General features: G+C 48.8%; 1 protein-coding gene across 4 annotated transcripts; it reads right to left on the reverse strand.

The window, feature by feature from the left end:
* Positions 1 to 1,460: 1,460 nt before the first annotated feature.
* On the reverse strand, positions 1,461 to 19,301 carry REST (RE1 silencing transcription factor). 4 transcript variants are annotated; one of them, XR_009958243.1, is made up of 5 exons: positions 19,260 to 19,301; positions 16,150 to 17,063; positions 10,594 to 10,677; positions 3,260 to 7,807; positions 1,461 to 2,244 (listed from the first exon to the last, which is right to left on the reverse strand). XR_009958243.1 is itself a non-coding variant. In XM_062574383.1 (4 exons), exons 1-4 carry the CDS (start codon positions 19,280 to 19,282, stop codon positions 6,102 to 6,104), a joined length of 2,724 nt encoding a protein of 907 aa, XP_062430367.1. In that variant the 5' UTR covers positions 19,283 to 19,286; the 3' UTR covers positions 4,383 to 6,101. The 4 variants fall into 4 exon arrangements, 3 of the variants coding, with proteins under 3 accessions (XP_062430367.1, XP_062430368.1, XP_062430369.1); XM_062574383.1 differs by lacking the exon at positions 1,461 to 2,244 and having other exon boundaries at positions 4,383 to 7,807; positions 16,150 to 17,060; positions 19,260 to 19,286; XM_062574384.1 differs by lacking the exons at positions 1,461 to 2,244; positions 19,260 to 19,301 and adding an exon at positions 17,942 to 17,983 and having other exon boundaries at positions 4,383 to 7,807; positions 16,150 to 17,060.
* Positions 19,302 to 26,449: the final 7,148 nt, after the last annotated feature.

Genomic DNA, 26,449 nt, shown 5'->3' on the forward strand with positions numbered 1-26,449 from the left:
GTAATACCAGTCGGGTACATTCCCGACAGATACTAAAGCTTGACACGTAGAAGGTTGTAACACGGAAGCAATTAGCTTGATAGAAGCCTAGAAACGTCTTTTATGAGCTTGTGGGGCTGAATTATGCTAGAGCTGAGGACCTGGCTCTGAAACGCTTCTCAAAGCGGGAGCTCGTGTCTGTTTTACGCCTGAGCTGGACAGCCTGAAAAGCAAGGCAATGTTCAACGTGTCTGTGGACTAGAGCTAATTGAATGTTACCATGAGAGCCAAAAGCAAAGGTGGTTTGAGTCTGTGTGCAAAAAAAAAACACGGCGTAAGGGAAGGACTAGGAAAGCTCAGAAACCCTGGGAAGATCTGTCCTTCGTGGTTCTCCCAGTGTTCACCACCTGGGTGCTGTTACTTATAGCTGCTCCGAAGGAGTGGAGACATCATCTGGAAAAGGAGTGTTCGGAGGGTATTTGCTGGAGAGCAGAGCAAAAGTTTGCTCTTGGCCCAAAGTGGGGTGCATAAAATACAGGCAGGACCCCACGGGACGGGTGTCAACACCCAGCAGCTAAAGCCAGTGGCAAAGCCTCCGAGAGCCGAGGCAGCGCCCCGGCTTTCCCGCGGAGCTCGGGGAACGGCGACGTGCAGGGCCAAGCCAGGCACTGGAGGGTCGCGTCTCGCTGCCGCCCCGCACGCAGCGACCTGCTGCTGCGGCTGGGAGCCCAGGATCGTTTGCTTTGGCGCACGTCCGATCTGGCGTTGATTTGCCGGAAAAAAATCAAACGCAGCTTCCGTTCCCTGCCCAGCGGCGATTCGCTTGTCAGTCCCTAGATTGGGACTCCCAACCTAGGAAAAAGGCTTTTTTTTTTTTTTCCTTTTTTCTTTTTCCCCAATGGTGAGAGCAAACACCCAAGCAAAGCTCGCTCTCAGATTTTTTTTGCCCGCTTTTATGGGCCCAAAGCAGCCTGTCGTGCGGAGATGGGCGCATCGGGGCTGGGAGCCAAACGGGCCAGACGTTTCGAGCATCTGCTTCCTGACGATCTTCCTGTGATTCACAGCTCGTAATTCCCTATAACCTCCTCTCGCTGGCGACTGTCTTTGCATGGCATCGCTGGGGGCAGAGCGGAGGCTGAGAGCAGCTCTGTGCCTCGGTCGGTGCTGGAGGAAGGAGGACTACGTGACCCAGGTCAGCTCTTCAAGTGACAAGGAGACTTCTTGGCCGGCTGCAGGTGAGGACTTGGCGATAACTTCCCATGCCATGAGTATTAGGTGCCCCGGTGCTGCTCTAGCCCCAGCTCCGAATTATTCTGTGCCTCAGGTTTTCAACTCAGCCTCATCAGGCAGCACAAGGTCATGAAAGAGGGGGTCAAAAAGAGCCCTCAAATCATTGCAGGGTCGTTCTGGACAGCTCTGAGCAGATCCAGGACTTGATGCCTTTTGGAAACAGCAGAGCAGAAAGGCAAGAGATGGGAAAATAATAAATAAGAGACATTTATTAAAACCAGGTCCCCCAACCCAGCAATGGGCAAAGGGCTCAGCTGCCTTTTTGGTTTTTGCTCCGTAAGTGCAGGGCTCAGGGCATCCAAAAAGCAGTGCAGGTAGCAGAGCCGGATGAGAGGGCAAGGTAGCTCCTGAAGTCTCCACTTCAACCAAAAATTACTCCTCGGTGGCGGTTTCACCTTCGGAGTCCCTGCTGAAGACACTTGTGGGGGAGGGGGCATCTCTTCTGGAGGTGGGCCTGCTGCTTCATGACCAGCCTGAGCATTGCCCGCGTGCTTGTGTCCAAAGGAGCAGTCACTATCTTCCTGCTGAGCTTTTTGCCCCTGACTCTGCTTTAGTTGTTTGCAGCAGAAATAAACCCAGCTGTGACCTTCGTCCGGCCCCTGGAAAGCACCACCAAGAAAGTGGTATTTTGGGGAAGGGTTTTGGCCTGCTAGGAACAGCTTCTCCCTGCCTATCCTGTGACTGTCTGCTTGCGCCAGCACTGCTAAGCTTTAAAACCAAACCAACCAACCATCAGGACCCTGGCATTTCTGTCCTCGAACTTTGCTCGATCCAAACTTTGGTGTACCTGCAAACCTAAGTAATGTTCCAGCCACGGGACAGATGGAAAATGAGTACGTTTCCAGAGCCGTTGTCCCTGTCTGCAACCAAGCTGGTGCACGTGGCATCTAGGCGCTGGCTCTGCAAGACCACGCTGGCTTGACACCTGCTGCCTTTGCTGGGCTCGAAGAGCTCTGTCCAGTGCTCGCGCTGCTGCTGTTAGATAAGCATAGCCATTAATGAGTGGTAAAGGGAAGCCACAAATTCCTTAATAAAGTTTATTTAATCATAACTATGCTTAGGAAAATACACTTGTAAGGGTTAATATAATGCAATTTAGTTTAACTTTACACTACATTTTGGACAAAAGACTTATACGTGTTTTAGGTAAAAACAGGATGTATGATCTGGCTTGTTTTACATCTATTACAAAAGTAGAAAAGGCTGTCATGCACTACAGTAGAGAAAGAGCATGAAAAAAAAATTACCTTTGGTTTAATTCAGAGAATACAAGTATTGCACTGTAAAAGCATCAAATATGGTGCAACCAAACATCATAAACATGTTTCCATGCCAGCTTACAAAGGTCTGTTAGCTAGTGTAATTTTAGAGGGAAATATATATACACATAAAACAATTCCATTAGCTATTTCGATTCTGTTAATATTGTATGCAAGTCACATATCTACACAACCACCATTCAGGACGACTCTCGAAGGTGGTTAATACTTTTAAGCTACATTAAATCTGTTGAAATCGATGGCATTACCGCATCCTAACTGGCCTGTCAGCTGTTAAATATTCTTTTAAAAGCCTAAAAATTCCGGCCTAGATCATCCCAACCCAGAAATAGCAATTACGATACAGTGAATTATAAATGCCTAGCTACCCCCCATCTAGATCACGTCTCGGGGCAGTTATTTTGAGCGTACAGAGATCCACACGGGCAGAAGCAGTACGGGGGTATCGCTGCGCTAATCCTTCCGGCCACGTGCTGGAGACTGAACGCTCGTACGGGTGCTGGCGCCAAGAAACAGGGAAAAGGCTAGCAATGGCAAAACCTACGCAAGGTAATTTAAAAATACTGGGGTGGGGGGGGGGAAATCACTGTTTAAAGGGACCACTGCTCATGGTGGGTTACCTACCCTGTAAACCCTGCGTCAAATATTCAGCATTAGCAATGTCTAATGTTGTTAGGTACACAGGACACGTTACACATTTGCTGCCTTACCTTAACATACTCCCAAATCTTGGTCTTTTAGTTCTTTTAAAAAGCCAAAACGGAGAATTCCAACGCAGTTACGCCCTGACACTGGGTATTTCAGGTCGTTGCTGGTAGGGTTTCCAATTGAAAGGATCAACTTTTCTTCTTAATGTTTCAGTAATTTATTCTCAGCTTCTAATCTTGTGGTAGGAAACACTGCTGAACAGAAGCACTGTCCTCTCCCAAGAGTTCTTGTCAGATCAAGCACTAGAGCCTCGACCGCTTCACAGCGACGTACAGCAGCGTGTTTCAGAGAGCCATACCTTTGTGTTCGTCTCGTAGCGAGAGAGTCAAAGTCAATATCAACACCGTATCTCCATTAAAATAAAATAAAAAAACGAACAAAAATAGCGAGGCCGGTCCACAAGTTTATCTGAATATAGCTAAAGTCCTTGAAGTCTCTCGCGAGATGGTAAAAGGCTCTTCGCAAGCATATAAAGGGAGCTATAAAACCTCTACATAATACTGGAATTCCCAGCATCTGCTCTCATCGCTCACAAAACAGTGGCAACGCTTGTATACAAAGGAAACACACTATTATCAAGAAAAGGAAAAATACATCTATGACTATTACAACCGGTTGCTTAGAAAAACAATTCAACTAGATTTATTTTCTCAACATAAATATAGTTGCAACTTGATCTTCAGTTGACAATGATTGTCGCAGCCAAGGTAAGGATCGAACACTATTCAAGCGAACAAAAAAAAAAACCTCACTATACAATTTATTTCTGCCACGAGGGATGCCCTCCCTCTCAAATCTTTGGCCTCCTATCACCAATCTCGCCCCGAAGCAGTGTAGCGTTCTTGTTCTCTATTCATTCAAGGCAGAGGGTCCGGCCGGCCGCGAGGACGGTGCAGGGTCCGGCCGAGAGGAACGGAGTTTATTCCGGAGCTCGCTTGCTTTGCGAGTACTTGCCATCAAGTGCTTTGGCAAATACTGACCGAGTTCCTCAACTCCAGGCTCCCCAGAGGATACCTGCCTCCAAATTTGCTTCTTTAGAGCTGACAGCTGGAGAAGCTGCCCCCACTGCTCCAACTGGAAAGGACCTAAAGAAAGTCTTCTGCAGCACTGATGGGACTGGAGGAGTTTGCTTTTTTTTTTTTTTTTTTTTTTTTTTTTTTTTTCCCTTTTCCTTTCTTTCTTTCCTGGCTTGGATTTTTGTTTGTGTTCTGCCACTGGCATGCAAACTCTCTTACATTTCTGTGTGCCAGAAGAGAAATCTGGTCAGAATTAGAAACTCGCGGTAGGACGTTTCTTGCACGTAGACCTGAGGTCACAGTCTGACCACTTACGTGTTTCTCTGTCTGCAGGGAAGCAAGATGATCCTATTGACTGCAACTTGAATGAATAAGGAGCAGGAATTCCTACAGTTCTTAATGCCAGGTTTGTTGCTTACCAGTTGGTTTATCTTTATTTTTTTTCTTTTTGGTGCGTGAGATGTTACATATTGATGAACCATACTTACATCAGTGCTACTACTATTACTACTATTATTATTTTTTTTTAGCTCATGAAGTTTGACTGCTGTCCACCACTGAAATGAAAAGGGGAAAGAAATCATCTAGACTTGCAAAATCTGCAGACCATTTCCACTGAGAATATTTTGCTTTCTGACGATTCCAAATTATAAATAACAATTCATACTCTGTATACATATTAAAACTATCACAAGTGGCATTTCCATGGGATAAAACCTACGAAAATGTCATGACTACAATTCAAAATAGTGTTTTGAACTTGCATTGGTATCCTTTTACCCACCAACTACACAATTTTAAAGCTAGTCAAAAATACGTAACCAAACAGTTCGTAATTTCAGCAATTATTTCATGCACAGCTAATAATACCCCATGAAAACAAGAAAACCTGCAGAAAGAGCATCACAGAAAACTGGCCCATGGTAAGCAACGAATCTGAATGTTCCAAAATAAAAATAAAAGCTTACACAAACAAAACCAAACATGCATATATAAAGTGTACATGTACTGCACAAGCGCTATTCCTAAAGGATTAAACTGCATAGGTAAAAAATCAAAAACATAATGTGCAATATTTTAAGCCCTTAAAGCACAATCAAAAAAAAGAAGAGTAGAAAATAATTAAAAAAACAAACAAACTTGCTCCCCCACAACAAAGCCCATTACACAGCATAGTTATTAAGATATTAATCAAGATAGAGGTTCTCCAATCAAAAGTTGGAAGGACTGCTCCCGGATTTTGGCTCACCATTCACGCTTAGGGGATCTGAAATGTACGTTCACAATTACAATTATCTCCAACAGTTATGTTCATTGCTAGCCAACTTTGATTTGTTTTACAAAGTGCTCTTTTATGTAATAGAAGCTATCTTCCCGGTAGAAAAACCACTGAGTAGTTTAACGCTTCGAACACCAAGACACGTTAAGAACTAAAAAGAGAAAGGAGGAAAGAATTGGCTGCTAGAATGAAAAAAAAAGCGACTAATGCCAATGGTACTATAAACGTCTCACTTGTGTATGGGTAGCTACACTCTGGTTTCTAAAGCTCAATTTAGAAAATAATTGCGTAAGCTAATAGACTAGAAGCTTACACTGATTTCACAGGACACTGCCTCGTATACCCGACCTGCCTTCTCTAACAGAGAGATCCAACAGCTGAGTTCACCATTACACAAAAAGTTGGCAAAAATATTTTCAACTCCAAAAAAAAACGCAGATGCTAATTAAAGCAAACCGTGCTTAAAAAAAAAAAATCTACAGTATCTGTACATAAGCTGTATAAGATCTTACAAAAGAAGATAAATGTGCCCCCAAACCACAGCTGTTTCTACTCCTGCCCCTTCGTTGCCTTCTCCAGATAATACACGTTGACTAAATGACGATTGAGGTGCTTGCTGTATTCACCTTCCTTGTCAAACGAGCGGTCACAAAAAATGCACACATAGTTCTCGCTGGCTGCCGCGGCAGCGGCTGCGGCTCCCTGCGATGCCTTCGGGCTCGCTTCCTCCTGAACGGAGCGAGCGCCGTTTAACCCCGAATCGTCACTTCCTTCCGATACGTTGTCACTGATGTCGCTGCCCTCGTGGCTGTGGATACCCTCGTCCTCCTCCATCTCCTGAGATTCGTTCACTGCTGTGCTACCCGGAGGCGGCAAGTCCAGAGCTGCGGTACGGCTCTGCGCAGACCCCTCTGGGGGCGCGGGGGCCGGCACGGCGTCTCCCGCCGGCTCCGTCGCTGGCGGGCGCGTCGTAGCGAGGTCCAGCGGGTCCGCGTTGCTCGCGGCTCCCGCCACGCGCGTTTCCTCCCGCTCCGTCTCGGGTGCCGGAGCCGGCGAAACCTCCATGGGCAAATCCAAGCTCTGTTCAGAAGACGCCGCGCCGGGAGCTTCCTCAGAGCCCGCGTCTTGCCCTTCTCCTGCCTCTTTCTCCTCCTCTTTTTCGCTAGTAGCGTCTTTGTCGTCTTCTGCTGCGGCAGGTTCTTCTTGGTCTTCTCCCTCGGCCTCCATGTTCGCGTCTCGAGGCGGCAAGCAAAGCTGCGCTGGCTCCTGCGCGCAGCCTCCGCCGGGATCGCAGCTCTCCCCCTTGGGGGCACGACCGCCGACGTCGTCCAACGCCGCCCCGTCGGCCGCGTCTTGCTCCTCCTGGCTGCTGCCCTGACCGCCGGGCTTCGCGCACCCTTCCTCTTCTGCAGAGGGACACTCTTCTGCGTTCTCCTCTTCCTCGATCTTCTCCTGATCAGGCTTACTGCTTTTCTTACTGTGCTTGTTTTTCAGAGCTTTCTTTTTTCTGTTTTTCTTAAGGCAAGCATTCTGCTTTTTAGGCTCCTCCTCTGGTGCAATATCACTCTTTTGAGCTTCCTGGCAATCTCTGGGTTTAGTTTCCACTTTCTTTTTCTTTTTTGTTACTGCTGAGGCGTCGTTTTCAGGCTCTTCCTTTGAGGAAGTTACTTCAGCCTCTGCCTTTCTTTTGGTCTTCTTAGTTTTACATGGTTTCTCAATATTTTTCTCAGTTTTAATATCCACCTCCTTGTTTTCTGAAGCTGATTTCCGACTCCTGGTTGTCACCTGGCCCGCGCAAACATTGCTCGTTGGCTTCTTTTCCTTCGCCAAATTCTCTTTTTTCTCCACTTTCACCGTCTTCTCGGTTTTCTTTGCGGCCGAATCCCCTTTCGTTTGTTCCTTCTCCGCTTTGTCGTTAACGCCCTCAGAAAAATCAGCCTCACTCTTTTTAGTCCGTAGCTTCACTTTTGAAACATCCATGGTGATGTCAGAACAATCGGGATGCCTGGATTTGATGTGATACTGCAGGTTACATTTTTTAGACGCCGCGTAATCACAAACGGGGCAGAGGAACTGGCGTGGATTAATGTGGAGCTCGACGTGCTTTTTGAAATTGCTGCGGTCAGCTGTTTTGTAGTCACAGTGTGGGCAAGTCAGGGGCTTTGGCCCGTTGTGAACCTGCCTCGCGTGACGAGTTACTTCGTGCTGGTTGGAGGCCACGTAGCTGCACTGATCACATTTGAACGGCTTCTCACCTGTGGAAGGAGGGGTGGAAGGGAACGCTGGTGATTATTCAGCACGGAGGGGGAAAAAAAACCATTGCTTCCCGCTAATACAGATAAATAGAGGGGGAAAGGAAAACGAAATTTCTCCATGCGCCTTTAAAATTAAATAAATAAAGTCAGTATGAGGAATCCACAAATCACAAACACGTTCACAAGACACAACAAAAAATATACAAAAAGAAAAAAGAGAGAGAAGGGGCAAGGGTTGGGAGGAAGGGGATCCACAACCAAACAAGCAGTAACAACGTCACAGGTTCTGGCTATGCATACATACCGGCAGAGATCTCTCTACAGTAATATTAGCAAATGGAATCCATACCCAACTGGTCCATTGAATGCATTGTAGAAAAACGGAAATTAACATTTGATGAATAGCAGTTTCACACACAGGTTTCAAAAAAGTCCAACTTTACACAAATTTAGCATACTTCATGTTTGCATTGAAAAGGAAGCGAGGGAAAATAAGCTAGCAAAAAAACAAAGCATGTGAAAAAACATACACTGCTCAGATGATCTTTACCTCTGATAACATTTGAAATGAAAAACTCAGCAAACTGAATTATGGCGTATTAAGCATGTGGTGTGTTGGCTGCCGGCTACTCTTGGCAAGCCAACCGCCTCCAGTCCAAAGCCATCATGTTGCTACTGAAATATGCATTTACATTTTTGCAACAACTCTCACAGAAGCACTCCTGGAAGTGCTCTGCTCAGCATATGCTGCTGCAGCAGAACCAGCTTCCCATTCAAGAATGAAAGCATCTCTTCGCTATTTAATGCAGGATTATGCTGGTTGCCCATCATCTTCAGCCTATTTTCTTTCCTTTCTCCCCTGTTTCTCATCCCCTTTCCACAATTTTAGCCCTTAAGGACTACGCTGGAACAGATACCGTACCCCTCCCCCAGGGATGAACCTCTATCACCTACACTTCACGGATCAGCTCCATGTTACGAGATAAAATGCTCAGAGGCAGTTGCTAAGACTGTAGTGCAACAGGATAACTCAAAGGCTGTACGTGAGCTTGTGCCTCTACTAAATCCAGGGTTCTGGCTGCATAAGCAGAGATCATGTGCACCAGGATGGCTAAGACGACAGCTGCAGCTGTGAAGCAGCCTCTAAACCACTGCAGTTCACAGCCTGACACTCCAAGAAAGCTGCAGTCAGCACCGGTTTGCTTTAAAAGACCAGGCTGTGAACTGCAGGAGTCTAGAAGTTGCACAGAAACTGCCACAGAAGAGGTTAGATTGCCTTGGCAACGGGGCAAAATGGGCAACAGGAGTTATGAGAGCCGGTGATAAAACACCCCCGAGAGCAAGAGTCCCGCGAGTACTCCCATTTTTGTCAACAAGGCTCATGCCCACCTTCCCTCCCTGACCTTCGAGTCCAGGATCAAGGGCAAATCACACTCTTCACCTCTTTCAGATTTTAGATTTCTCTGCACAGACAAGTGGAGGAGAGGATGTTCTGGAAAGAGTTTCTAAACTAAGAACTGACGTTCGGGGTACACCAAATCGTTTTTGCAATTTCACACTTAGCCCAGGAGGTTCAGCCACAAATGATTTTCATTTCTGAGGGCAGAACGTTTCATTTGAAAGTTCTCAAACCAAAATACTGGTATGCCATCTTAGAGCTGGTTATTTTTAATGGCTCCAAACCCCCGCTCCAAACAGTTAAAATTGTCTTCTGATTTCAATTAAAAGCCTCAACTCCTGAAACCGAAACCATTACTGTTTGGGAGGTTCTCACCACTGTCTGCTAGGCATAAGAATTCACCTTGTGAATTCTTAGTTAGTGTGAATTCTTTTGCTAGTGTCAATCCAGACACTAGCAAAAGAAGAGCATGGACTGAGATCTGTCTGAGGCTTTCCTGAGGGGCTCACAAGGCACAGGTGTACTTCTGCCTGCTGCTCCTACGCTGTAACAGCTCTTATATCATTAAAAAGAAAAAAAAAAGTCACAGGAGAAAGAGCAGGAGATGGTCGTAACATCACGGGCAGAGCTTTATGAACAAAGACAAGAAATAAAAGCTAATAAAAATTGCTAAATTGGCTTGTAGTCCCACTGGGCTGAATCACGCGTAAGCACCCTCTGAGCCTGCTCATTCCTCCTCTGCGTCTCCTTGCAACAAGCAGATCCTATTTTGCTTCTCTTTGTAGTACTAAGCTAAGGGTTTTCTCATAGTCTCTAGACGAGACTGCAGATGTTTCAGAAGAGATTCTCAGCTGCTCAAAACTTTTCCAGCTTCCCTGATTCGCAGTGAGTTACGGCAGGAGACAGAAGGGAGGGATCTGCCTCTATGTCACCACAATGTTATACCTGCTTGTAGGACACGCTGAGGCCCAAAGTAGCCTCTGAAACCCAGAATACATCTCGGAAAGCAAAGGGAAAAGAAAGGGAAATGGAAGTCCTCCATTATCACTTGTTTTAACCAACATTTAGCATTTCTTTAGCCTCTTCCATCCACTTCTCAAACTCCTTCACTAAGGGAAGGAAGTCTGACAGTAAGATTAAAACGACATCTGAGGAAAACTGTCTCATTTAATGATCTAACACAGCGCCCGTCTCCAACCCCTGTGTTGAAAGACTTGCTGCTCTGCAGCCCACGTTACCCCACATCCAACTTGCGGTAAAGCTCAAGGCAGGCAAGGACAACCTAACTGTAACAGCAGGAGCTGAAGCTCAGGCCAAATGTGACGAGCTGTTTGCCTTGAACCGCTCCCCCCTTTCCCGAGTCATGCCGCTGCTGCTTCGTACCAACCTGAGTGAGTGCGCATGTGCCTGGTCAAATGGGTCTTCTGAGAGCTGGAGTAGGGACACATAGCACATTGATAGGGCCGCTCTCCTGTGAAACAAACAGCAGATTAGTCACCAAAATACAGCTGATTCTCATTTTCGATTACCAAGCCATACGCATGAGGCCATCACGAACCCTCGCTAGATCCCCAAGTTGTATTTCTGAGACAGAGGGCACATCGTCTCTCAGCAAAGGACCACAGTGAGAAGCTCGTGCCTTGGCCAGACCAGTGCAACACGTCATGTCTTACAAATGAGGGCAGCAAAGGGGCAGAGCATGCGAGAGGCACATTCATGTATCCATGTACCGGGCCCAGCTGGGGTCGGACAGTAACCTCAGGCAAGAGTGGCGAGGACAACCACTTTTGGAAAGTCCTAAGCCACCAAAGCTGATTTCACCAGGCTACTTCTGCCAGCACTCAGAAGAGATACAAGAAATGATATGCACCCACAGGAAACCCCATATGTTCTTGCCTTATGTAACACCTTACCTGAAACCTCTACATTTAATTCAGATTAAGGGGAGAGAAGGAACCACCCTTTCAGATCACACTTGCACTTGCCAGAATACAAGCACAGATAGAGGCTGGGACTGCACTTCCGAAGCTTTATTGGCAGAATGAAAATAGCCTGGGGTGTGGCAAAACACGATGCCCTGCTCAGTGAAACTACACTGCCAGCAAAAGCTCAAGAGCGGCAGCAACATTTTGAAGACTCGGATCCTTTTGCCTGCAGAGTTGTTGTGTCTGGAGAATGGAAACGAGCCTGTTGTAAAGCAGGTTTCCACAAGGAAAACAGTTAGCTAGTAACTATCAGTACAATGATACTTGAAAACCCTTTTCAAGTGAAGACAAGCCCCAAATAAAGGCAGACAGTTATAGAATTAACATCTGTTAGGCAGGTCCAGATAAGTCCCGGGAGTGTTTACCCCAAACTGGGAACACATCTGAAAGATCTAGGCTGCCTTATCTCCCCTACAGTCGCAAAGACACTTTTTAGTCTACCGTGGATACACCCAACAGGGGATGGAAGTGAGGCTGGGAAGGCAGAAGTGCTCATCTGTAATATTTATTCCAGTGAGGGTCAGCGCCGCGCTGCAGCATTTTACTACATCAGTAGTCTCCAAACCACCGAGACCTGGACGTCAGCGAAAGCCCGGCATCTGCCTGTACAAGAAGCGAGGCTCCGCTGCTGCAAGCCTTTGCTGGTCTAGCAGGAGGAGCAAAGTCTTTGTCATGCAGACTAATCCCACATTTCTTCCTCCCCTCAATTCACTTAGATTATCACTCTTGATTAGATCAGCAGCTTAAAGGAATATTCCCCCCAACAACTGCAACCCCCCCCCCCTTCCTCCAGTTAAGAGGAGACAGGAGACTGGTGCAATACGCAGAATAAAATTAAGTCACATTAAGTCCCATACAAAGGAGAGGTAGGCCTTTTGTTATAAAGAACCGGTTGTGTTTTTAAATGACTCTTTACAGTCTGAAAATATGTGGCCAAAGGTCCTTGAATATTCAGTCATGCCTTCTTCCCAGTACCTGACATTTTGTATCTTTAATGTTACCTACAACTTTAAGAACACAGAAATGGGATTTTTTGAGATACTTTCTATACTGCAACTAAACCTACTAGATTTAAAGTATGATGAATGCAACTAATTTAAAATATATGTTACTGCCACTTGAGAATTAAATGTATGACTACATTGTAAGGGTTGTTTTATGAAATGCTACTTCCCAGAGGATCTTTATTGTAATTTTACAAGCTCGTTATATGCAAACAAACTAGGAAAAAAAACTTTCCATGAGACACTAAAGAATAAGCCCCAATCTCGCAAAAGCTTAAGTAGACACTTAACTGTATGGAAATAACCAGGCAGGCTGATGTCTGCAAACAGATTTAAGATCTTCGTTAAAGCTTTTCTTCTAATGTTATTTAAAGCTCTGTCTCCTCCAAACCAAACTGCTTCTGCGAAACTTCCAGCACGGTTGCAAGCAGGAGAGAGCTCCCATGACAGACCAAAATAAAAACCAACTCTCCAAGACTAGGACTCCCTGAAGTGGAGGCCTTATCTGTACGGCCCTGCAAGTGATTTTCAGGCAGTTTTAAGTTTTCTCGAGATTGTTTTTAACTTGTAAAGGGTAGGAAAAATAATAAAAAAAAATAGGGGGGACAATATGGCACTGCTTCACACTAAGTACAGGCCCATTAGCAGCAGCGTGGACAGCTGGTGGGAGTAAATCATGTTCACACTTGGTCTGACGCGTCTGATGAGTGGAGTCAAGCCCAAGATGCTCCGGCTCTGATCCACGGGGGCCTTTGCACCCCGTCAGCCGAGGAAGGGAACAGCCCGGAGGTCTCCAGCCATCTCCGGAGGCCGCGGACAGGCTCCTCCTGCGGCAGCTTTCCCAGCAGACAAGGTTATCGCTACCCGCAGGGTCTCGAAACCATCCCTCCACCCAAGATCCCCCCCCCTATATTTACCAACACAAAGCTGCAAGGGATCTTGCAGGCTTATGGGCACCCGTGGACAGCGCAGGCATCCACAGCAGGAAGCAAGCGGACAACCTCCGCCTGCCTTCCCACGGTCCCGGCGCGCGCGGAGGGCACACACCGTCTCCCGCCACGCACGGCACCAGCTCAGAGCCCCCTTCCCCACTCCCGGCCGCACGGGACCTCGCTAAACCAAGCGTGGGAGCAAGAAAGGAATAATTTTCCGCCTTCTTAGTGAGCTGAATCAGCAAGTCCCAGGATACAGGGAGAAAACAGGCTCTGCCTTTCAGCGACAGCAGCAGCGCATCTGATCCCGCAGAACAGCTCTCTGCGGAGTCAGTGTTTTGGAAAACCGGACGGCTCAAACACAGCACAGAGAGGAACAAGGGAAGGGAGGGGAAAAAAAAGAAAAATAAAAAGATGAAAGAAAGAGAGAGAGGGAAAAGTATATCTATCCAAAATTATAAACCCTATTCGCAACCAAGAAACTTCAGAAATAAACAGTTGCAATTTTCTCTTCAGCAATGTGAATCCATAAAATAGGAAGAAAATAAGGAACAGGTATGTGGCACTCACTTAAGTGAGAAAACCGTAATCCAAAGATATTTCAGCATTGGCCAGAGATTTTTTTTTTTTTTTTAATTTCGGTACTGCTATGTTAACAGCCTACAAACACTTCTGACTATTAAATACCCGCTGGGATTCTTAAGGCAAAACAACTAAGCACTAGTACCAGCAGCAACTGTTTAGCCTGGTGGGTAAACATACTTGCCAGTAGCTTATTTGTTCTTCAAATACTCTTCCTTTAGCATTAACACCCTCCCCCACAAAATCAGCATTATTGCAAAGAAGGCATCTTCCCAAATGAGTCTCCTAACATATACAAAAGGTTTTTAACCAAGCAAGAACTGACTGAAAGATCTATCACTGTAGCTCTTAACTAACAAGTTAACTAACAAGTTAAGAGCTAGCAAAGAAAGCAGCTACTGGAGAAGAACGAAAAAGTGCTGAAATCTCATAACTGCTCATTTCAATGTAATTAAAAAAATTAAAGACATGACCAAAGAACCAGAAACCTGGGCTTCACCACTACTTTTAAAGGAGAAAAGAGGAACTGGATAGTGTTCTACATAGTTTAACACGCCTGTTTTTTTTTTTGTTGGTGGTGGTTTTTTGTTTGTTTGTTTTTAAATATGGTTCACTGATACAAACTGATCGAGGAGAAAAAAGAAAAAAAAATGCAACAAGCACTTGTCAGTTCAAAACACCTAGCAGTGACTCCCAACTGCAAGGCACCCCCTGCCAGGGCCGGCGCTCTGGGATGTAAGCCGGGTCCTGGACACTGTTTCGCTCACTGATTTCTCTGCGCAGCTTTGCAGTTGTGGTTATTGCCCTGCATGGCCTGGCTCCAGAAGCAGCGCTTCCTGAGCAATCGTGGGTTCAGAGTGGGTGCCCCTAGCACGTAAAACTCAAGGAGAGCTTTTAGAGATCCCAGTGGGAACCTAATGTTATGTCCACACACAAGTGGGAGTGAATTTGAAGTCGAGACAAATGTAAAACCGACAGGCACCACCGCCCGGGCTCCCACTTGGTCCCAAGATCTTGGGATGATAAAAGTTTTCTCACACTATTTTGTCATTTTTACCTGCTCTCTCTCTCTCCTGTTGACCTACTAAAGACACCCACAAAGGAAAAAGAAAATGCAAGATAAAACACACCATTTTCATAACACCTCTTACAAAATATCTTTGTTGAGGTTTTTTTGTTAAGAAAACTATTTAAGACAGAACTGATTTTTAAGCTGAACAAAGCACACGGCTATTATAAAGAGAAAAGTACGTTTCAACATACTAAAAACCCAAACAGAATCCCCTCCCCACCACCACCAAAACCCCTCAGCAAAGCAGCCGCCAAGCACGGCGGCACAACAGGAACTCCTCCACACGCTCCGCCACACTGCAGCTCGGTCCCGGCCCAGAGGCCTCCGGAGTCCAACCCTTCCCTTCCAAACAGCTGCAGAGAGCTGAGCCGAAAGCCTCAAAACCGCTCGCGCCGCCGGCGCGACCGAGCGCGGCTCCCAACGGAGCGATTCTCCAGCGAGTCCGCTCCCAACAAGGTGCGAATTAAAGCTGCTCACAAGCTGTGAGAAAGAGGTACAGGAGTCTTCCGCGACTTCTCTGTCACGAAAGCAGACGGGGAGGTGAAACGACTGTACCTCGTTGCCCCACAGGCGAACACGCTCACAGATCCCCCGCGCAGATTTTAGCCTTTGGCTCTGAAGGAGTCTCAAGCTGGCTACACGCTGCACGACCCCCTCTCCCCCCGCCACCCCGGTCCCGTGTAAGAGGCTGGCCAGGCTCTCCTCTACTCCGGGCTGCCCCACTGAAGGTCCTCTGAGGCCGCTCAGTATTAATCAGAGTAGAAAGGGGCCCCGCACTTTTTCTTGTGATCACAAACCAACATCAGCAGACGACAGGAAATCAAGCTGAAGTCCCCCCTGAGGGCTTCCCATAGGCCAACAGAAGTACGCATCTACTTCTTCTGGCTACTGCAGGGATAGAGACCTCCGAAAAATGGGGCCTGTGCGTGCCAAAGGAAATCCATTCAACCTTTCCTCTGGCTTTGCAGATGGGAGAGGGTTGTGCAGCCTTTCACGTTGCAGGCCCTGAAACTCATCACACGCACGCACTGTCAAGCCCTCTTCGTAAGAGGCCGTTTAAAAGTACTGAGCAGGATGGACACAGCGCTCTCCATCTCCTCTTGGGCCTTTTGACACTTGAGAGGTTTTCCCAGGCCCCTCAGATTCCAGAGCGGAGCTCAAACCTAACACACTTCCATGGGGCAGTAACCCGGTAGCGCTGAGCAGAACAGGAGAGCACAGAACCTGGGCAGGTTGCAATAGGTTTGCACATAACAAGAGCCTTGGTTTTCACCATTCATCAGTGTTCCGGCACCCGTATCATACTTAAATCCAAAACAAAACAAAACAAAAAACCCCCAAAACCAACCCAAAAGTACAAAAACTTACCCGTGTGAGTTCGAATATGTTGAATATAGTTGTTCTTCCTGTCTGAAAAATAGGAGCATTGTGAGCAGGTATAGACTTTCCTGGGAAAATGATTTCTTAGGTGTTTCTTCCAGTGATATTCACTGACGGTAGTATAAGTGCATATGGTACACTTGTAGACTCTCTCGTTTTCTCCCGCTTTGTTGTGGTGTTTCAAGTGAGCCAGATAGTGATCGTATCTGTTAGTGTTATAGCCACAACGATCACAACGGATTGGGCCCTTAGAGAAATCCACCTCTTCGGTGCTGCAGGAATCAAACTCCTTGACCTGGGCTTGCTTCTCCGCGTTTTCTTCCACAAAGAATTTCTTCGCGCTGTGAACCCTGATATGATGCACGAACTCCTCTTCGGACTCCGCCTCGTACTGGCACGGCTTACAACGAAACGGCTTGCTCTTCAAGCTCTTGCACTTGTCCTCCGTGCTTTCTGGAGTACCTGGTGCTTCCAGTGGGACATCTTTGTCCGCGCTGGGAGCTTCAGGAGCGGAGCAAGCAACCGCATCTTGGGTGTCCACGCTAGGAACCTCAAGAGAGCTTAATTCCACGTTTTCGGGCGCCTCACGGTCGCTCTCCGCAGCTCGGCTATCTTCCATGCCCTCTCCGTCGCTGTCGGAGAAGTTGCTGTCCCCCACCGTCGTCAGTTCAGCCATCTGCCTCTCCTCCCCGACCAGGTAGTCGCAGCAGTTGCCGTTCACTTCTCCCGTCAAGGCCACGTTTGCCAACATAATGAGCTGAGGAGCTGCCAGCTCCGCTTTGGAGAGGTCGTGCAAGTCGTACATGTCGTTAGACAGCGCCATGCCGATGCCGGCGCTGCCGGGAAACAGGCCGTTCCCACCGGACTGCCCCAGCACCTGAGTCGCCATAGCGGCAATCCTGCTGAAACAGAGAAAAAGAGCGCCCGTGGCGTGAAGAAATAATTAATAATAATTAATCGGGGGGGGGGGGAATAAATAAAAAAAAGGGGGGCGTCATCTGCTCCGTGCCACCTGCGGGGTGGCAAACCTGGGTGAAGCCCTCCCGGGGTGGGGTGGCGGTGGCTGTGGCGGATCTCCAGCGGGCCGCGGCAGCCCCGGCCGCCCCCTCGGAGCGGTGGCCCGCGCGGGCACCGGTGTAACGAGCCGGCCGGGCCTCAGCGGCGGCGGGGGGCGGGGGGGCCGGCCCGGGTCCCTCCCTCCCTCGCTCCCTCGCTCCCTCCCTCCCCGCTCGCAGCCAGGCATGCGGCCATTTTCTGCCTGCCCACACAAAGCGGCCCTCCCCGGGCCCGCCCGCCGCCGCCGCCGCCGGCCCGACGACGAGGAGGAGGAGGAGGGAGGAGGAAGGAGGAAAGGCGGGGGGGGGAGGGGGGCTTCCCTCGCTCCCCCCCACCTTCCTCCTCCTCTTCCACCCCCGCGGCCCGGGAGCGGCAAGGTCACGGCGCCCGCCCGAGCGGCGCCCCGGCACCGCGGCCTGCGCCCGGCCCGGCCCGGCCCGGCTCGGCCCGGCGGCATCGCCTTCCGGCGGCGGCGCCGCTCCTTAGCCGTGGTGCTGATCCCCCCCCAGCACCGCCCGCCCGCTCGCTCCCGCCCCGTCCTTCCGCGGCGCGGCCCGGCCCGGCCGCCCCCGCCCCGCCGCAGATCAGCCCTGGACAGCGCCTCTCGCCCGGCGCGGCTCGGCTCGGCGCGGCGCGGCGCGGCTCCCCCCTCCCCGCCCCCACACCACCCCCCGCGGCCCGGCCCGGCCCGGCGCGGCCCGGCGCGGGGCCCCGCCGCACTCACCGGCGGCGCGGGGCCGCCCGGCCGCGCGGCTGCTGCGGGGCGCGGGGCGGGGCCGGGCGCGCGCGCGGCGGCGGCGGCGCGCGGCGGCGGCTGGATGAGGCGGCGGCGGCGGCGGCGGCGCGGCGGGAGGCGCCGCGCATTCCAGCACACAGCGCGCAGCGGCGGCGCCGCCCCGCCCCGCCCCCGCCGCGCGCCCCGCCCCGCCCCGCCCCGCCCGCCTGCCGCTGCCGCGCGCGCGCCTCGTGCGGGGGGGCGGGGGGGGGGGAGGGCGCTGAGGGGCGGTTGGGGTGGGGGGGGCAATGGGGGATCGCGGGGTGACGCGCGGCTAAAGGGGGGGGGCTGGTGGGGTGACGTGGGGGCGAGGGGGGGACATGGGGCAAGGGGGGGCGGTGGGGTGGGACATGGGGCGACATGGGGCAAGGGGGGGGCCAGTGGGGCGGGTCTTGGGGGCACATGGGGAAGGGGGGCGGTGGGGTGGGTCATGGGGGCACATGGGGCAAGGGGGGGCCAGTGGGGCGGGTCTTGGGGGCACATGGGGAAGGGGGGCGGTGGGGTGGGTCATGGGGGCACATGGGGCAAGGGGGGGCCAGTGGGGCGGGTCTTGGGGGCACATGGGGAAGGGGGGCGGTGGGGTGGGTCATGGGGGGACATGGGGCAAGGGGGGGCCAGTGGGGTGGGTCTTGGGGGCACATGGGGAAGGGGGGGGGCAGTGGGGTGGGTCATGGGGGCACATGGGGAAGGGGGGCGGTGGGGTGGGTCATGGGGGGACATGGGGCAAGGGGGGGCCAGTGGGGCGGGTCTTGGGGGCACATGGGGAAGGGGGGCGGTGGGGTGGGTCATGGGGGCACATGGGGCAAGGGGGGGCCAGTGGGGCGGGTCTTGGGGGCACATGGGGAAGGGGGGCGGTGGGGTGGGTCATGGGGGGACATGGGGCAAGGGGGGGCCAGTGGGGTGGGTCTTTGGGGGCACATGGGGTGGGTCTTGGGGGCACATGGGGAAGGGGGGCAGTGGCGTGGGTCATGGGGGGACATGGGGCAAGGGAGGGGCCAGTGGGGTGGGACATGGGGCAAGGGGGGCGGTGGGGTGGGTCACGGGGGGACATGGGGCAAGGGGGGGCGGTGGGGTGGGTCATGGGGAAAGAGGGGGCCGGTGGGGTGGGTCATGGGGGGACATGGGGCAAGGGGGCAATGGGGGGTGTAGGTGATTTGAAACTAAGTACTTTTGGGTGCCCATTTGCCTCGCTTTGCTCTTTTTCCTTGAGTTTATGGGGGGGGGGGCGGGGGGGTGGGGGGGGGGGAGGAAGAAGAGCAAAATTCACCAGCGCGTTTCCCGTGTCTTCATCTTCTCTCCGTTCTGCCTTGGCACTTGCTCGACGCTTAGTTAAGCGTAATCCAAATTGCCCTTAAAATTTCAAGTATCACAAGCGATAGTAGGACCACGTGCCTGTACCGTGATTTTGTTTCGAAACCAAAAAAAAAAAAAAAGAAGAAAGATAAAAAAGCATTTCTATTGCAAAGGCCACTCACATGACTATTTGCTATGGCAGGTTCCTAAAAGAAATAAAAAAAATACGGTGTGTGAGAATGGTAACTTATCTTGTCTCTATGGGTGATAAATATTAAACGAGCAGATGCAATGGGAACCCGAACCCCCTAATGCTTCGCCTGGGCAGGCGCACGGCCCCGAGACATTGATATTTCAGAAGTCATCCTGGGCTTGTAAACGTTTAATTGGAGCTGATTTGTAAGCGTCAAGCCCCTAAGCCGGAGTGCAGCACTGGAAGCTTACACAAAATCCTCTTTTTTTAAAAAAAAAAAAAAAAGATTTTTTTTTTCCCTTATCGACTTCGAAGTGCGCTTCGCTGCAGCCCGCGCAAGACGTGAAGGAGGCAGCAGGCTCAGCAGCCGGCTGAGCGGAAACTTCAGAAAACAGCGAAAGCAAACGTTGTTTTCCCTAGAAGCAACAACGGTTGGAGAATTCAAGCTACGTCGGGCTTCGTTTAAGGAGCGCAGGGCTTTGCCCCACTGAGCATCCCTGGTCCGCTCTCCTCGTGGCCTTTATCTCAACAGGAATTTCAGCTCAGCTGAGCCCAGTCGGTGTCGATACTCCCGGCTTGCTTCATGCGCTTCAAGTTGCGGAAAAATCATTGAGCTTCCCTCGCTGACGGCTTTTGTATGCCATTTGTTTCTGCACGTTTTCCCTCCCCACGTTTGGAAAGGTGGGTTTTTAGTTTTAGTGTGTTTTTTTTTTTTTTTTCAGTCGTTTTTGGTTTCTAAATGTATGCGATTAAACTGGTCCCCCAGACCGGTTTCGAGTCAGGTAGGGGAGCTCGGCTTCAAAGCGACCCTACGGTATTTAATTTGATCTCCTCTCCCGGCAAAACCCGAGCCGTGCAATCCGATCCACGCGGGCGGACCCTCCCGCTCGCCTTCCTCCCTCGCAGGGGCTCTCTCCGCAGGCAAAAAGCCCGGCTTATTTGGCGGTTCCTCCCCTTGGGGGGCTTCGTACAGGTGCGGGGGTCAGGCCGCAAGTACCCCAGGGCAGCCTCTGGAGCGGACCGTAGGCTGTTAACTCTCCGGGGGAAGCGAGGCGTTCCCGTACGCCCCATGTTCCCATGTAAGTATATAAACGGAGCCTTACGTGGATTTTCTGTCTTTCATAACGCTCCCGCATAAAACTTGCCGACGCATATAAGTGTCCTGCCGTTATCTAGCTTTCCTTCTATAAGGCTTACGTTTTTAAGCGATTTCAAAGGAGTTTTCATTTGGTTTCCACCTCTTCTGAAGCACGTTTTTAAAACGCCTTTTGCAATTTGCCTTTGCGGAAGAGTTTCTTCATTGCATAATTTTCTTGGTGTTTTTGAACAAGAGTTGTTCATTAGCAGTTACAGAAATTTGCAGCCAAGCTTGCAAATCTTTCCCCAAATAGCCCTAGGTCTGCTCACCCTATTTCTGGTCCCTAAAGACCAACTTCTTTGTCACAGACCCCTTTAGGTCCAGCGTCTACCCTGCCAGAGTTATAGGTTAAAACCCAAATTACACCACTCATTAGCTGCTCCGGCAGTCAAGTGCTGTTAGTTCTCCAGTGCTTTCCAAAATTCCCACGTATGCACCCCAAGAAATCTCATCAGCACATGGGAAGTGGCTACAGCAATTATTTTGTGGTTGGAAAGCTTTCAAGCAGCTTGAATGTAGATAATTCTGCAGTGAATCTGTACGTTAAAAGAAACGACCCACATCAAAGACTAATGTCTGCAAAAAAACGTAATAGTAAATAAAGACTTCTGCCAAAATAAGAACCTTAGGTTAACTCTAGGATGGATCGTTTCCATCCTGGAGGAGCTGGGGAGAAGGGAGTTGAAAGCATACTAAAACCCATCTGTTAAAAAAGGGGGGGGGGGGGGGGGAGGGACACTGCATTTTAACTGTTAAAGCATTTTGAATTACTTAAGGCTACTGCTAGAACTTAGGTTCTTTCCTTCATGTATAATTCCACAAGTGGGTTTGACATAAGTGTCCTTTTAGGTTCCTTCCATGGAAATTTTTTTTTTTTTTTTTGTACAGTCTGGTTTTCAACATTTTGTATTTTTTAAATGACAAGATCCCTTAAGTTCCTTTGGAAACTCCAGTATTAATGTTATCTCAATAGTGTTTTAATGTTTATCACTTACACAGAGATCTCCTTCTCCTTTTGGAAACCAGTCTGACCAGATTTCTCAACTTCTGTACTTTGCAAGTACACCAATTTGCTGTAACTGTCAATGGTAATGTTCTGAAAACGTGTGTATGGTTACAGTGTTATAAATAACTTGATTATTAATTGCTTTACCTCCAGGAAAAGAAAAAAGGATAAACACTTGCTTTAAAAACACCATATAGCCTGTACTGAACCTCTAACAAGCTATTTAGGGCATCACAAGATATATTATATCTGATGTGCTCTGAGAGGACTCTCTTTTGCTGCTGATGGAGAAGAAATATTGTCACTAAAGCCTGTGTTAAGATAGCTCCATTTGTTTTGTTTTGCCTCATTTGCTACTCATAACACATCTCATGTCTGAAGGTCCTAAGAGGCCAAAATTTCAAGCCCTGGGCAGAATCACTCATATTTCAGAAATTTCCAGCCTTCATTTTGAAAAAAACTGTTTCTACTGTCAGTGCAATTAAAATACAATTCATAGAGATAGGAACACTGCGCTCTATGGACGTTCAAACTAGTGTAAGTCAGCAACGTAGCCGAAAGAGGCGGTTGCATCTTCCAGCTGTACCCACCGTGGTGGAAGCCTCTCCCTCGTTCCATTGTGAACGTTGCTGCAGCCACATGGGTACCTGTATCAGGAGAAAACCACTTGTTAAACCTACCACCCCCCAAACTTCCTCTTTCCCCAGCAGCGTCAGCTTTTCCCACCTTGAAGAGCTAGAGGAAATCCACATTAGCTCTTAAGACAAATACATTCAGTGTACGAGGGGATGTGGCCTTGTTGCCACCAAGGGGACAGGCTAGTAGGCCACCAGACAGTCATCTTTAGGAGTAAAGAAATAGCACAGAACTAATTTAGACTAAGTGACCTCTTGCAAAATGTAGTTGTTTTTTGGACTTTTAGGGTGCCTCTGGCTGAAGACCTTGCTGCATGTGAGGTTCAGAAGTGTCACCTCCACTTTACAGAGGAGCTGCAGCTGAGAGATGAAGTATTTTCAAGAGAGCCTCAGCATCCAGCAGCTCCCGTTTACGTGGCAGGGCTTCCAAATGCTTTCAGGCCGCAGCGGGGAGAGCTGGTAGGTACCGAGTGCTGTAGAAAATCTGCTTTCAAGTTTGTAGCTGAAAGCCATTCAACCAGGTGTCGAAGCTAGGTGTTGCATCCAGGAATCGTAACACCTAATCCTGTGCAGCAACTCCTGGCTACTAGACTATACAAGTAAAGCTGTCAGTGCAACTGTTTCGAGGGGAGGGTGATGTTGTACTAGAAGTTAGCACCACAGCCTAAAGAGAGCTGCAGCATGTAGAATTGTTGTTAATGACCTTTCTAGCATGGAATTGGAGGAGTTTGTACTGGTATAACTGGATCCTCTCTAAGGCAGCTGCATTTGAAGCCGTCTGCCTTTTGTCCTGGGTGATTGCAGAGTAGGGAACAGCGCTTCTGGTATTTGACAACAGTTCTCTGGATGAGCAGTTGTTTCTTAAGCAATAGCCCTCTTTGTTGTTTGCCCTGCCACTGGCTAATTGACAGCGACAGGGATTATGTGGGGCGGAGAGAGCATGTAATGGGGACATCAAAGGCAATTATGGGGTAAGAGGGACGATAATGGAGGAAGGTCCTATTTAGAAAGGACACATTTGTGTAGTAGGGCTTAGCCATTCTGTCCATGCATCCTGTACCTTGGTTTCCCCTCATTCCCAGTGAGTCAAACTTAATGCTTGCATGTCTGCTTTCAGTATCTCTCCTGCTGTGAGGAGTCTGGCTTATTCATGCGAAGTTCCAAAATTCCACACAACTTTCCTAACCATCTCTATTTTTAACCCTAAATCTTCACGTTCCTGCTTCTCACAGGGATTCCTATGCCTACTGTCTTGAAACGGTTACTCAGCCAATGTAAAGATGTCCAACCCGTCTTTAGGAGCGTGCTCTTCCCCTCTGTTTTCCTCCACTGAAGGCTGTGGACTCAGTCATATCTCCCCCAGCACACGAGCCATTGCCCATTCCCTCCATCGACTGCAGGACCAGCTCACTGACAACCAGAAAATATCTAACCTTGGGCTTGACTTCCTGGAAGAGCTGGAGCTTTCCAGTACCAGGGAGGAAAGGGGCTGGACAGTAGCAACTGCACGGTACTCTTAAATTACGCTGCAGGACTGAAATACCACCAGCATTCAATTTGGGGATGCAGTAAATGTAATTTTGCCACTTACTTCAGCGCACTGTTTTTTCCAAAACGCATGAGCATACAATCTCATTTCATCAGTCCAACTAACTATTTACTCCTGTCCAGCTCTCCAACCGCTGCTGTTTGCACCAGCGCAACTACCTTGGTGGAAAAACAAAAAAAACACAGCCTAGACAAACATATAAACTATGTATCAATTCCACTTCTAGGGTTTTTCTGAGGAATTACAGTCTCTGCACAGTTTCCTAGAGTTTTTACAGGATTTTCTAAAAGATGAACTCTGTGTGGATGCTGTGGCTTTCATTACCCATAAGCTGCACGAGGCAGAACACCGATTTACTGGCCGGACAAAGTCCCTGGTAGTGTTTTTGCCTTTTCCACACCCAGGTTAAGCTGAGGAATTGTGAGGGAGGTTTCTCTGATGCAGCTACTGCTCACATGCAGATTTAAGCAAGACCTAAAATTTCTTTTACATACAGAAAAGTCAGTTGCTGCGTGGAGAAAATAGCTTTCCTATTGTCAGTCAGTGCCAGCCTGTTTCTCTGAATGGGAAATCAGAAAAAAAAAAAAAAACCCCAAACCCCGATCGCTTTCACTAAAAGACGTGTTACTTCATCGGTTCACCTAGACAGGCAGTTGATTTCCAAACCCAGTAACGAATGCACTCATTTCCACGCTTTCCCTTGGAGTATCTATGCAGTTCATCTCGGCCTTAACAAAACGCTGCCCACAAGGTAAGAAAAGAAACAGGAAAAACCGCATCATGTCCATCCCTGTGCTATGATCCCTGCCCCCACCCTTTTGTCTGCAGGCCCATCAGGACTGGGATTGTGTCTTACTTACTCCATAGATGCAGTGCCCAATACAATCGGTTTCCTCTCCCAGTCTGGGCTGGGGCCCTGGAGGCACTACGGCAGCACAGGAAAATCATGCCAGCAGTGTTAACTCTTCTGCTGCCAACAAGTCGTCCTGCTCAAAGCATCTCAGCTGCAGCCATCCGAACTCAGCAGGCTCCACTAGCAAAGCAAGTCATTAGCGAAAAACAAACTAGCAGAGCGAGGAAAAAGCAACACCCAAGCTCCTTTCATTTGGTCTAATAAAAGATATTTCTTCCCCATTAGAAATCTCACCTGACTTATAAACATAGAGCATTCTTGCTAGGCCAAGGCTGCTTCTACAACCTTGTCTCAGGTGGAAATGGGCACCGGTACACTGAGATTTTATTTGTTCAAGTCTGTGAAGCTGTTGCTGTATTAACATGTAGCTTATGTGACCACTATTAATACAGCACTGACTACAGATGCCTATTTTGAAATACAAATGAAGTATTTCAGTATTTTTTTATTTTATTTAGGACGCTCGGTACAAATGGCACAGGTGTCAGAAATGTTGAGCGTGTCTTCTCTCCTGACTTCAGTGGGAAATTGGGTCGTGCACTAAAACGAACAATAGTAATAACAATGTCTCATGCCTGAAATTTCCTTCTGGAAAAGGCAGGTAATAGCATTACCCACCTTTGTCTGGCATTTCCAAAGTTACACTTGTTTAGCAGTTTTGGGCTGAAAAGTATGAAGATGCTTGAAGTATAGGGAAACTTATCATCTGAATCAGTTAAATAGAAGCGCTCCATGAGGAGCGACTGATATTAAGTAATAATTAGTAATTGGTTAATATTAAGTAATATTAACCAATTCAATTTTATTGAGGCTTGTTCCACATTTCAAATTTTTGCAAGAACATATGTTGGGACAGGAGTGAAAACTCTTCCCTCCTTCCAACCATGCCAGCAAAAGCCCTAGTAAAGTTACAGGTATGCCGAAGAGCGTGGCATCACGAGGGCCTGACCCAGCAGCTGAACTGATAAGGTTTTCCTCAGACACAGAGGTTTAGCTCCTTTAGCACACTGCAGATAGAGGATAGCAATATCCTCCAACACATTGTCTGGCTTTGAAAAGCGATGCAGGATGCTCTGTTAAACTGCCCTATCATGGCTTATTCCTCTCTCGCTTCATTTCTTATTCCAGGGCATGGAACATTCCTGTAGCTCTGCTGTCTTTCTGGGCCTCCATCGACATGCTGTTCAAAGGGCATCAAACAACCTTCCCTCACCCCCGTCCTGTCCTCTTCTCTTGGAGGTCTGCCAAGCTTTGGCTAAGTGGTAGCACTCATTGCTCCACAAGGCCTGAGCCACCAAGTGCTTGGGCAAACAAAAGATCAAGACAAATAGATGTTCCAGCAGTGTTTCCCAGGCTCCAAACGCTTACCTATACCCTGCTGCTTGGGATTCCTTCTGCTCTTCTCAGGTTGAATACCTCTGGAGGTAAGTACAGAAGTGCAAAGTTTTGTTTCTCGGTTATTGCCAATGAGACTTTGCAGTATGTCAGCATCTGTCCAAATGCTAGTTTCTCTTTAAGAAATGCATTAGCTGAAGTAAAAGTGAACTTGGCAGTAAGCACTCAGGGACAGACTACATTCTTCAGAAAAATAAATTCCAAGATTTGAGGTTGTTGCCTTTCTTTTTTTTTAATTAAAAAGGGCATGTATTATCTTGAGCAAAATTGGATTACTTCATTCAAATGTAGTCTTGTCATTTGTTTGCAGTGTTTCAGCTCAACACACATTTGCT

Source organism: Rhea pennata, chromosome 4 (assembly GCF_028389875.1).
Source record: "Rhea pennata isolate bPtePen1 chromosome 4, bPtePen1.pri, whole genome shotgun sequence".
NCBI lineage: Eukaryota > Metazoa > Chordata > Aves > Rheiformes > Rheidae > Rhea > Rhea pennata.

Bases quoted from the DNA above. Each gene is read 5' to 3' on its own strand.
- REST (XM_062574383.1), bottom strand. From the start codon at position 19,282: ATGAAGACACGGGAAACGCGCTG. The intron at 17,061-19,259 runs GTGAATTTTGCT...CTGTTTCAGCAG, and splicing joins AAGACACGGGAAACGCGCTG to GATTGCCGCTATGGCGACTC. The intron at 10,678-16,149 runs GTAAGTTTTTGT...TTTGTTTCACAG, and splicing joins ACATATTCGAACTCACACGG to GAGAGCGGCCCTATCAATGT.